Source organism: Monodon monoceros, unplaced genomic scaffold (genome assembly GCF_005190385.1).
Source record: "Monodon monoceros isolate NGI ecotype Baffin Bay Population unplaced genomic scaffold, NGI_Narwhal_1 Super_Scaffold_19, whole genome shotgun sequence".
NCBI classification, from domain to species: domain Eukaryota; kingdom Metazoa; phylum Chordata; class Mammalia; order Artiodactyla; family Monodontidae; genus Monodon; species Monodon monoceros.
In genome coordinates, this window is record NW_021703775.1 from 53,126,885 (window position 1) to 53,140,496 (window position 13,612).

A 13,612-nucleotide genomic window follows, 5' to 3' on the forward strand; every position below is an offset into this window, starting at 1 on the left:
GTGATACCTCATTGTAGTTTTGATGTGGGAAATGATTTTCATAGGGCAAAAGACAAAGCATGAGTCACTAACTTTGAGTTAGGATAAGCTTCTCCAACTTGGAGATATTCAAACTGGGATTTTTTTTTCAAGTTATAACTTTTATTCTAATAGTGATAAATAAAGAAAATTGATATTGGGGATTCATTCCACAAATCCTATTACTGGGTCACCCTATGGCCCAAAGTGAGTAGGATAACTTTAATCTTTCCATCTAACAGCTGTTAATACACAAAAATTTATGATGATACATATGAAAGGTTAAACCGAATGATGTTTTACTGGGTTTTATTACAATTCTTCTGTGCTAAGAGACTCTTGGCTAGCAATGAAAGTAAGATTTAACACAATTTTTGGAGATGTTAAAAATCTCCAAAAGGATTTTTCTCCACCCTAAAAGGATTATACAGACTAGAGTTTAAGAAACCACCTATAAATTCTTCTGATCAGTTCTGAATAACCATTAATACCATTTATCCATCCATCCAGACAGCACTGTCCAACAGAAATATAATGTGAGTTGCATATATAATTTAAAATTTTCTAGTACCCATATTTTAAAAGTTTAAAAAAGGTAAAATTAATTTTACTATTTTCCATTTAATCTAATATCCAAAATATTATCATTTCAACATGTAATCAATATACAATTATTGCTTAGGTATTTCGCATTCTTTTTTTCATACTAAATCTTTGAAATCTGGTGTGTATTTTCCATTTCCAACACATCTCAATTTGAACTAGCCTAATTTCCAGTGTTCACCAGCCACTTGAGGCTAGTGCCTGCCACATTGGACAGTGCAGGTCTAGAATCCAAGTTCTCTGGAAATAGGAACATGCATAGTCTCATTCACAGATGTAACTGTAGCATTAAGAACAGTGTCTGGCACAAAATCAGTCCTCAATGAATATTTGTTGAATGAATAAACAAACGAATTAATCTATCAGTTTTATACACATATATTTTTTTTAAATCCTATGACATAAATGAAATTTTAATTACATGATTGTAACTATTAAGAGAAGCATAGAATTATATTAATTCAATTCTATAGTTTAATGATACATAGTCAACACAAATTCCTAAATAGGTGTATACTTCCAAATACAGTATAAACACATTTTACTATCAACAGGGAATGAACAATAATCACTTTAAAGATGATTTTCCTAAACATTTAGTAGATCAAAATGTTGTCACACTACTCTAGTAAAATCAAGTAAATTATAGCTGTTCTCTCTGGAATGAATGAACTCCGCATTCATCAAATACACACAATTCTTACATAGCCCACTACTATTTGCAAAGAAGTGTTTTTTGTCTTAATGTCCAATCCATTCTAAAACTGGCAAAATACCCTGAGAAAAGCATAGTTCAAAAAGAGACGTGTACCACAATGTTCATTGCAGCACTATTTACAATAGCCAGGACATGGAACCAACCTAAATGTCCATCAATAGATGAATGGATAAAGAAGATGTGGCACATATATACAATGGAATATTACTCAGCCATAAAAAGAAACGAAATTGAGTTATTTGTAGTGAGGTGGATGGACCTAGAGTCTGTCATACAGAATGAAGTAAGTCAGAAAGAGAAAAACAAATACCGTATGCTAACGTATGTATATGGAATCCTAAAAAAAAAAAAAAAATGGTACTGATGAACCTAGTTGCAGGGCAGGAAGAAAGATGCAGGCATAGAGAATGGGCTTGAGGACATGGGGTGGGAGGTGGAAGCTGGGGCCAAGTGAGAGTAGCATGGACATATACACACTACCAAATGTAAAATAGATAGCTAGTGGGAAGCAGCTGCATAGCACAGGGAGATCAGCTCGGTGCTCTGTGATGACCTAGAGGGGTGGCATAGGGAGGATGGGAGGGAGGCTCAAGAGGGAGGGGATATGGGTCATATGTATGCACATGACTGATTCACTTTGGTGTACAACAGAAACTAACAGTATTGTGAAGCAATTATACTTCAATAAAGATCTAAAAAAAATAAAACTGGCAAAAGAATATGCCAAATATAGCTTCAGATCCCTGACAAAACATTAAATTATATTCATTATTTTTAAAATGCTTACCCTAGCCTAAAGTACTGAGATTATTTAATATAAATGAAATTGGCCCCAAATAGCTGATGTTTACTAACAAAGGTGAGGGAGAAAAGCTTACCTTCTCTGCTAAGAGCTCTCGTATCTTGCTCGCTTGAACTCTAAATTTCATGAGCTGGGACTCCAGGGCTACACATCGTTCTTTCCAATCTACTGGTCCTTCTGTCTCAGAAAGCTCTGCCATATTTATTCTAGGAAAGAAAGCATTCAAATGGCATAATATCAATTAGCATTCAGGATAATTCATCAAATCATTGAACACACATATTCTAATCACCATCTAACGATATCTAGACGTAAGTTTTGAATTCTAAGATAAATTCCAGAACTGGTGACAGCTCATGGAAAGAACTTAGGGGAGACAAGAGGCCAGGGTTGGAGACCCAACTGGGTTACATAAACTTTCTGTTTAACTTAACCTTTCCATGTTTCAGCTTATCCAATCTAGAAAAAAGGGGGAATGTGGCAATAACAAACCATTCGTCTCATGGGTAGGTTGTAAGGAACAAATTAAATACTGCTGTTCTTAACAACACTTTGGACAATATAACAGCACCACACAGAGTATTGTCATTATTTTAGCTCTGCCCAAGAGCTGAGGTAAGATTTTTTTTAATCTGTCAGTTCATAATTTTACCATGTTCTTAAATTTACAGAATTATGACAGTTTTGATTCAATTGGTAGCATCATAGAATAACCTAAAGAAACTTCATATCAGTGCTACAATTATGGCTTAGACTTATAATTATTACTTACCACCACCCTATATTTTTCCAGGTCCAGGCTTTCTTTTTTTTTTTTTTTTCATCTTTATCGGAGTACAATTGCTTTACAATGGTGTGTTAGTTTCTGCTTTATAACAAAGTGAATCAGTTATACATATACATATGTCCCCATATCTCTTCCCTAAGGCTGTCTTTCAAACCAAAAATCCTTTGGCATATTTAACTGGGCAAAGTATTATGACCCTAGACAAGTTTAGATAACTTTTATTTGGTGTAAGAAGAGAAAACATATAAACATGAAATTTAGAATCACCTACATTAAGTAAATCTGGATCAGTGTTTTCCATGATGCTAACCTTCCTTTTGGAGGAGATTAATCCTAGGGAGAAGCACGGTTAAGGGGAAGCCAAGAGGCAGGGGAACTGGTTTTGAAATTCTAAAGTGCAAAAAATTATTGCTTGACTTTGGAAGCACAATTATTTTTAGCTCTGGGATTCATAAAAGTAGTTTTAAATGTCTGTTAATGTTTCATCAGACCATCTTCATAAATGGCTTGATAATGTATTTCTGAATTGCCCTTGCTATGAACTGACAAAATCTGCATTAGAAATGGCTCTTCAGGAGAAGCCAAGTCCTAATCATAGAATATATGTGACAGCAAACTCTCAGAACCCCAGGATAGAACTGCAGTTGAAGCGTATTATTCTGTTCTTCTGTTTTACAAAAACATGTCTCACAAATTAAGCAAGTTTATTTTCCCAATATTTAGTGTAATATAACCCCTTCTTAAATCTATACCAGTTTTTTAAATCTGCAAAAGATTATTTTCCTAGCATAAATATTGATTTGTGCTTAGATCAGCTTTCACATTAATACTTATATTATCACTCAATAATTTAGAAATAAATATAAGCAAAGTTATTCTACAAAGGCTACAACTTTATTAAGAGTTCCCCAACCATCTCAAAGCCTCCAGATGCTCCTAAATTCTAGCCATAATTTAAGGGAAACTTATTGTAGAGCTAGAAATTGTTCTATTCATTTCTTCGTTTTCACAGAAGCCCCACCCCACTGTTTTATGAGTTTTTCCTAAGGATATTAGCCTTGTTAATGACCTTTTTTTCATTACTCACATCAGCATTTTCTATTAATGATTTAGAAGTAAATAAGGTAGTTTGTCAGTCACAAACTTTTTCTCAATTCTACTGCTATTTCATTTCTTTCCTCATTAGCTTTAGAGTGGACAAGAAATAAAATACAGATGAAATATTAAAAATAAAAAGCAGTCCTGAAATGGACATTCTTAAGTCTTGAACCATTCATATCACTGCACAGAAATATAGGGACACTCCTCTATCTTAAGCAACAAGAAGAGTCTATTTCATGTTGGTTAATTTTTGCACTACATTTAAAATAACCTGTTTATGTTCTACTGTAAAATTTCTACAGTTTTAAAAATAACAAACATATTTTTCAACAAATGAAAATCAATATAATGAACCATATGAACAGAATAAAAAACAAAAACCATATGATCATTTCAACAGACGCAGAAAAAAACATTCAACAAAATCTAACACCCTTTTATCATAAAAACATTCAACAAACTAGCAATAGGAGTGAACTTCCTCAGCCTGATAAAGAGCATCCATGAAAGCCCACAGTTTATATCACACTTAATGGTAAATGACTGATCTGCCTAAGATCAGAAACAACATAAGGATGTCTGCTCTCGCCACTTCTATTCAACGTCATACTGGAGGGTCTGGCCAGTGCCAGAAAATAAAATAGAAAGCGCACAGATTGGAAAGGAAAAACTAAAACTATTTCTATTTTAAGATGTCATGATCTTATTCATAGGAAATTCTAAGGAATCCATTAAAAAAAACTATTAGAACTATTTGAGTTCAGCAAAGTTTCAGGAAACCAGATCAATATACAAAAATCAATTGTTTTACTTTATACTTGCAAGGAAACTCCAGAAATGAAATCAAGAATATATTCCATTTACAATAGCATCAAAAAGAATTAAATACTTAGGAGTAAATTTAACAAAAGAAGTATAAGATTTGTACTCTGACAACTACAAAACATCATTGATCAAGATGAAAAAAAATTAATTACAAAACATCATTGAAAGAACTTAAAGAAGACCTAAATAAATGGAAGATATCGCACATTCATGGATTAAAAGACTTGATACTGTGAGGATGGCAACACTTGCAAATGGATATACACATTTAATACAATCCCTATCAAAATTCCAACTGCATTTTTTTGCAGAAACTGACAAGCTGATCCTATAATTCATATGGAAATTCAGGGAACCCAGAATAGCCAAAACAATCTTAAAAAGTTTTATGACTCACACACTCAACTTCAAAAATTACTACGAAGCTACAGTAATCAAGACTGTGTGGTACTGGCATAAAGACAGACATATATATAGATCAGTGGAATAAAATTACGAGTACAGAAATAAGGAAATAAGAAATAAGGATGGGGGGCAAAATAGGTGAAGGGGATCCAGTGGTACAAACCTCTTATATTAATTATATAATAAATAAGTCACAGGGATGTAATATACAGTATAAGGAATATGGTCAATGTACTAATTTTGTACGGGGACAGATGGTCACTAGACTTATCGTGGTGATCATTTCATAATGTATGCAAACATTAAATCATTATGTAGTATACCTGAAATTAACATAACATTGTACATCAATTATATTTCAATTAAAAATATCTGTAACCATAGTAGGGGACTTTAACACTCCACTTTCACCCATGGACAGATCATCCAAAATGAAAATAAATAAGGAAACACAAGCTTTAAATGATACATTAAACAAGATGGACTTAATTGATATTTATAGGACACTCCATCCAAAAAAAACAGAATACACATTTTTCTCAAGTGCTCATGGAACATTCTCCAGGTTAGATCATATCTTGGGTAACAAATCAAGCCTTGGGAAATTTAAGAAAACTGAAATTGTATCAAGTATCTTTTCTGACCACAACGCCATGAGACTAGATATCAATTACAGGAAAAGATCTGTAAAAAATACAAACACATGGAGGCTAAACAATACACTACTTAATAATGAAGTGATCACTGAAGAAATCAAAGAGGAAATCAAAAAATACCTACAAACAAATGACAATGGAGACACGACGACCCAAAACCTATGGGAAGCAGCAAAAGCAGTTCTAAGGGGGAAGTTTATAGCAATACAAGCCCACCTTAAGAAGCAGGAAACATCTCGAATAAACAACCTAACCTTGCACCTCAAGCAATTAGAGAAAGAAGAACAAAAAAACCCCAAAGCTAGCAGAAGGAAAGAAATCATAAAAATCAGATCAGAAATAAATGAAAAAGAAATGAAGGAAACAATAGCAAAGATCAATAAAACTAAAAGCTGGTTCTTTGAGAAGATAAACAAAATAGATAAACCACTAGCCAGACTCATCAAGAAAAAAAGGGAGAAGACTCAAATCAATAGAATTAGAAATGAAAAAGGAGAAGTAACAACTGACACTGCAGAAATAAAAAAAATCATGAGAGATTACTACAAGCAACTCTATGCCAATAAAGTGGACAATCTGGAAGAAATGGACAAATTCTTAGAAATGCACAACCTGCCAAGACTGAATCAGGAAGAAATAGAAAATATGAACAGACCAATCACAAGCACTGAAATTGAAAGTGGGATTAAAAATCTTCCAACAAACAAAAGCCCAGGACCAGATGGCTTCACAGGTGAATTCTATCAAACGTTTAGAGAAGAGCTAACACCTATCCTTCTCAAACTCTTCCAAAATATAGCAGAGGCAGGAACACTCCCAAATTCCTTCTACGAGGCCACCATCACCTTGATACCAAAACCAGACAAGGATGTCACAAAGGAAGAAAACTACAGGCCAATATCACTGATGAACATACATGCAAAAATCCTCAACAAAATACTAGCAAACAGAATCCAACAGCACATTAAATGGATCATACACCATGATCAAGTGGGGTTTATTCCAGGAATGCAAGGATTCTTCAATATACGCAAATCTATCAATGTGATAAACCATATTAACAAATTGAAGGAGAAAAACCATATGATCATCTCAATAGATGCAGAGAAAGCTTTCGACAAAATTCAACACCCATTTATGATAAAAACCCTGCAGAAAGTAGGCATAGAGGGAACTTTCCTCAACATAATAAAGGCCATATATGACAAGCCCACAGCAAACATCATCCTCAATGGTGAAAAACTGAAAGCATTTCCACTAAGATCAGGAACAAGACAAGGTTGCCCACTCTCACCACTCTTATTCAACATAGTTTTGGAAGTTTTAGCCACAGCAATCAGAGAAGAAAAGGAAATAAAAGGAATCCAAATTGGAAAAAAGAAGTAAAGCTGTCACTGTTTGCAGATGACATGATACTATACATAGAGAATCCTAAAGATGCTACCAGAAAACTACTAGAGCTAATCAATGAATTTGGTAAAGTAGCAGGATACAAAATTAATGCACAGAAATCTCTGGCATTCCTATATACTAATGATGAAAAATCTGAAAGTGAAATCAAGAAAACACTCCCATTTACCATTGCAACAAAAAGAATAAAATATCTAGGAATAAACCTACCTAAGGAGACAAAAGACCTGTATGCAGAAAATTATAAGACACTGATGAAAGAAATTAAAGATGATACAAATAGATGGAGAGATATACCATGTTCTTGGATGGGAAGAATCAACATTGTGAAAATGACTCTACTACCCAAAGCAATCTACAGATTCAATGCAATCCCTATCAAACTACCACTGGCATTTTTCACAGAACTAGAACAAAAAATTTCGCAATTTGTATGGAAACACAAAAGACCCCGAACTGCCAAAGCAATCTTGAGAACGAAAAAAGGAGCTGGAGGAATCAGGCTCCCTGACTTCAGACTATACTACAAAGCTACAGTAATCAAGACAGTATGGTACTGGCACAAAAACAGAAAGATAGATCAATAGAACAGGATAGAAAGCCCAGAGATAAACCCACGCACATATGGACACCTTATCTTTGATAAAGGTAGCAGGAAAGTACAGTGGAGAAAGGACAGCCTCTTCAATAAATGGTGCTGGGAAAACTGGACAGGTACATGTAAAAGTATGAGATTAGATCACTCCCTAACACCATACACAAAAATAAGCTCAAAATGGATGAAAGACCTAAATGTAAGGCCAGAAACTATCAAACTCTTAGAGGAAAACATAGGCAGAACACTCTATGACATAAATCACAGCAAGATCCTTTCTGACCCACCTCCTAGAGTAATGGAAATAAAAACAAAAATAAACAAATGGGACCTAATGAAACTTCAAAGCTTTTGCACAGCAAAGGAAACCATCAACAAGACCAAAAGACAACCCTCAGAATGGGAGAAAATATTTGCAAATGAAGCAAATGACAAAGGATTAATCTCCAAAATTTACAAGCAGCTCATGCAGCTCAATAACAAAAAGACAAACAACCCAATCCAAAAATGGGCAGAAGACCTAAATAGACATTTCTCCAAAGAAGATATACAGAATGCCAACAAACACATGAAAGAATGCTCAACATCATTAATCATTAGAGAAATGCAAATCAAAACTACAATGAGATATCATCTCACACCAGTCAGAATGGCCATCATCAAAAAATCTAGAAACAATAAATGCTGGAGAGGGTGTGGAGAAAAGGGAACACTCTTGCACTGCTGGTGGGAATGTGAATTGGTTCAGCCACTATGGAGAACAGTATGGAGGTTCCTTAAAAAACTACAAATAGAAGTACCATATGACCCAGCAATCTCACTACTGGGCATATACCCTGAGAAAACCATAATTCAAAAAGAGTCATGTACCAAAATGTTCATTGCAGCTCTATTTACAATAGCCCGGAGATGGAAACAACCTAAGTGCCCATCATCGGATGAATGGATAAAGAAGATGTGGCACATATATACAATGGAATATTACTCAGCCTTAAAAAGAAACGAAATTGAGCTATTTGTAATGAGATGGATAGACCTAGAGTCTGTCATACAGAGTGAAGTAAGTCAGAAAGAAAAAGACAAATACTGTATGCTAACACATATATATGGAATTTAAGAAAAAAAAATGTCATGAAGAACCTAGGGGTAAGACAGGAATAAAGACGCAGACCTACTGGAGAACGGACTTGAGGATATGGGGAGGGGGAAGGGTGAGCTTTGACAGAGCGAGAGAGAGTCATGGACTCTCTAACAAACGTAGTAAGGTAGATAGCTAGTGGGAAGCAGCCACATGGCACAGGGATATTAGCTCAGTGCTTTGTGACAGCCTGGAGGCGTGGGATAGGGAGAGTGGGAGGGAGGGAGACGCAAGAGGGAAGACATATGGGAACATATGTATATGTATAACTGATTCACTTTGTTATAAAGTAGAAACTAACACACCATTGTAAAGCAATTATACCCCAATAAAGATGTTAAAAATAAATAAATAAAAAAAATAAGGAAAAAAAAATCTGTAACAACCCTACTTCCAAATAAGATCATATTTTGAGATACTAGGGGTTAGGACTGCAATACACCCTTTTTGGTGGCGGGTGGGGGAGCTATTTAATCCATTAAAAGAAGTACAGAAATAAAACCTCACATTTAGAGAGAACTGGTTTTTGACAAGGTGAAATGAATATTTTTTTTTAAATAAATGGTGCTAGACAACTAGATATCCACACGCAAAAGAATGAATTTGGACCCTGGCTGCATACCATACACAAAAATTAACCCCAAATGGATCAAAGACCTAGACGTAAGAGCCTAAGCTCTAAACTCACAGTAGATTAAATCGGCATAAGTCTTTGTGACCTTGAATAGACAATAGTTTCTTAGATATGACATCTAAAGCATAAGTAATCAAAGAAAAAATAGGTAAATTTAACCTAAAAAGAAAAACTTTTGTGCTTCAAAGGACACAATCAAGAAAGTGAAAAGATAACCCACAGAATGGGAAGAAATATTAACCAATCACATTATCTGATAAGGGACTTGTATCCAGATTATATAAAGGACTCTTACAACTCATCAATAAAAAATCCAGTTAAAAAGTAGGCAAAGGAGGGCTTCCCTGGTGGTGCAGTGGTTGGGAGTCTGCCTGCCGATGCAGGGGACGCGGGTTCGTGCCCCGGTCCGGGAAGATCCCACATGCCGCGGAGCGGCTGGGCCTGTGAGCCATGGCCGCTGGGCCTGCGCGTCCGGAGCCTGTGCTCCGCAACGGGAGAGGCCACAACAGTGAGAGGCCCGCGTCCCGCAAAAAAAAAAAAAGTAGGCAAAGGATCTAAAGAGATATTTCTTTAAAGAAGATATACAAATGGACAATAAGCACAAGAAAAAATGCTCAACATCATTAGATATAAGGGAAAATGCAAATCAAAACCACAATGACTTCCCACTGCATACTAAATAGGATGGTTATAACAAAAACGACATGTAATAAGAAGCGTTGGTGAGGATGTAGAGAAATCTGAACTCTTATACACTGCTGTTGAGAATGTAAAAATAGTACAGCTGCTCTGGAAAGTAGTTTAACAGCTCCTCAAAAGTTTTAACATAAAGTTACCATATGACCCAGCAACTCCAATGTTAAGTATATACCCAAGAGAACTGCATACCTAAGTCCACACCAAAACTTGTACACAAATGTTAACAGCATTATTATTCAAACAGCCAAAAAGTGGAAACAAACCAAGTGTCCATCATCAGATGAATGGATAAACAAAATGTGGTATATCCACACAATGGAATCTTATTCAGCCACAAAAAAAGGAATAAAGCACTAATACATGCTACAACAATGGATGAACCTTGAAAACATTACCCTAAGTGCCTAGTGAAAGAAGCCAGACACAAAAAGCAACATACTGTATGATTCCATTTATATAAAACAGGCAAATCCCAAGAGACAGAAAGTAGCTTAGTGGTTGCCAACAACAGTGAAGAGAGGGCAATGGTGATCAACTACTAATGGGTTTGGGGTTTCTTTCTTAAGTGATGAAGATATTCTAGAATTAGTGCTGTTGGTTGCACCATCTTGTGAATATATCAAAAACCACTGCACTGTACACTTTAAAAAGGTAACTTTCATTTGTGAATTATACCTTAATTATAAAGAGCATATATTTACAAATGAGTGAAGAAAAAGTAACAGTTTAAGTGGATGTATATTAATAATCTATTGTTTGTGGTTATCCCTGCTGAGAATTCCACCATTAACTCGAACAATTTAGAGTTAATTGTTAATCTCAAATATGACAAGTATCAGACATATATTTTACCAAGAGTACTGTGCTATGAAAATGACACATCAAATAAATTCTGTTAAACACACCTATTCATTTCTATAGTTATACTAATTACATATTTTTACAGTGAAGTAGCAAAACCTTAAGAACATTATTGGCATTTAATGTCTGCATTCCCAGTTACTAGAGTCATAATTTTAAAAATTCAAAACTACAGGTTGGTTAGCTAATGGTCTATCCTGAGGTCTAGACACCTGATTTCCTCATTTCATTCTGTAATTTCAGTTAATATAAAGTAACTGCTGCGTTAATGCACCATCTTGAGTAAAGCTTCTAATTTTGAACAATATCCACCATCCTTTTCCATTACTACTGATTTTATAGAGCCTAATGATATAGCTTTGGGAGCTATACCACTTGCTAAATAAACATCATTTCTACATTTTGAATCTGAAAGTAATCTAATTTTACTGCAGCGGACAGGAAAAAGTCTTGGTTTCCCAAATACCCCAGTGACTTTGGGAAACATTTACTGACACGAAATAAACTGTTTACGATTGTGGAGTGAATGCTCTTTTCTCTGAATCTTTGACTTCCTGTTTCTCTTCCAAATCCCTAAAGGGAAAGAAAAAGAACAGAAAGAGTTCATCTACTTAGGCTTCCCCTGATGAAGCCCAAGGTAGCCACTCATATTCTTTAATTCTCTCCTCTTAAGGGACAGCTTAACTTGGCCCGGTGAGAGAGAGAGAGAGAGACAAGAGACAGAGAGACAGACAGAGAGAGACAGACAGACAGACAGACAGAGAGAGAGGTGTGTGTGTTTCTAAAGCAGAGAAGATGTCTTTCTTGACCACACTGAGGCTTGCCTTGTTTAAGCAACCTCCCGACCACCACCCAGCACCACTTGGGCAAAGCCTGCCCTTCAGTAGCACTGCTCAGAACCCGTGCTCCTCACTCCAGAGCTCCTCAGGGACACACACAGCTGTGTGGTCGAGGCTTGCGACTGGCATTTTCACAAAGAAAGCAGTGACCTGCAGGTAGCACAGCACTAGGACTTTTCCAGCGTTAACGTTTCAACCTCTCTTTCCACTGCGTTTCGCACGTCAAAAATTTTGGCTGAAATGTTCCATCTTTTAAAAAGTGGTCGAATAACTTGAGGGACAGCGCAGTTTCATGGTAGGTCACCTAAGGGCACTTTGACATTCTGGCAACCCGAGGTGCAGAAAATGGTTCTTTAAAGTTTTGAGAAGTTTCGCCCCCGAGATCACAGTGGGGCTCCCAGAAGCGGAGGCCGAGCCGCAGCATCCCTAACTGCGTGGGCCACTCAGCGCGGGGACGCGCAGCAGCGCCGTGTGCCCCCCTGACTGCCCGCGCCGCGCCACAAACCTGGGCCCCGACTTTTCAAACAAAATGTCACGGGAGACCAGTGGGCTAGGAGCCGCTGGCCACCGCTCCCAGACGAGACCCCAGTCCTGCTAGCAGCAAGGGGAGCGACGTGGAGTGCGGAGGCTGCGGCGGGAGGCGCGGAGTTGAGTCCGGTGCCAGCCCGCTCCATCCCCGGGTCCCGGCCCTCCGGATCAGCCCGCCGCCCCCATCCTCCGCGCGACGCGCCCACCCGGGACGGCGCGCTCTAGAAGGGGCGGGGATCCCCGGGCACCGGAGTCTCTGGGGTCGCCCTTCGGCTCCCGGCCAGTCTCATCTGCCTACCTCTGCGCTGGCCCCCGGGGGCAGCACCCGTTGTCCTGGGTGCGTCGGGTGCGGGTTTCCTGCGGCTCTCAGCCTGCGCCCGCCTCACACCAAGCCCGGAGCGGGCGGGGGACAGGGTACCGCCTCCTCCCCGGACTGGCGGCCGTGGTAGCCAATCAGAGACCTCAGTCGACCTCCTGACGTCACTTGGGGGTGTGGCCATGGCTTTGACTACTCCTAGTCCCTATCCCAGGAGGGAGTTCTGTCCAGGAGTCTCTATCCCTGGCCTTTGGCACACTTAGAGCTCAGAGCCTGTTGTAGCGCTCACCTCCTTTCCATTCCCCCTGCCTCGACTCGGCATCCTCCTGTTTGGTCTCCCAGCCTGAAGTGTCTCCTCTTACCAGTCTCTCCTTCAACCTCTCGCCAGATTAACTGTCCTTAAGTGCGGTTTTGATGTACACCCTGACAAAGACCTTCATTGGCTTCCTTTTGCTTAAGTTACCAAGAACAGATCCCTTAGTGTAGCATTCATAGCTTCCAACCTACTTTTGTCAGGTTTATTATTTACAGCTGCCCTTCACACACCTGAGACTGTTGCTGTGCACTTCCCCACCCCAGGGACGTCCATTTGGAACATTTACCTACTATTCCTACGTCCACCTTTAAAAGTTCTAACTATCCTCTAAGACACAGCTCAAATCATCTTCTGCTTGTAA

At 37.8% G+C, this 13,612-nt stretch overlaps 1 protein-coding gene across 6 annotated transcripts in view; it reads right to left on the minus strand.

Annotated features, from left to right (window-relative positions):
* Nucleotides 1–13,044, minus strand: part of PLEKHH2 (pleckstrin homology, MyTH4 and FERM domain containing H2) — a 112,478-nt gene extending 99,434 nt beyond the window's left edge. For 5 of the 6 annotated variants that reach the window (XR_003794962.1, XM_029232400.1, XM_029232399.1 and 2 more), the window contains exons 1-2: nucleotides 12,918–13,044; nucleotides 2,218–2,347 (exon numbers count right to left, since the gene is read on the minus strand). Coding sequence is in view for 5 of the 6 variants with exons in the window: in XM_029232400.1 (XP_029088233.1) it covers nucleotides 2,218–2,340 (123 nt within the window). In the remaining variant the exon portion in view is untranslated. Of the gene's footprint in view, nucleotides 1–2,217; nucleotides 2,348–2,913; nucleotides 3,201–12,917 lie in introns of those variants that run through there. The other variant, XM_029232396.1, reaches the window with a different exon arrangement.
* Between the last annotated feature and the right edge of the window lie 568 nt (nucleotides 13,045–13,612).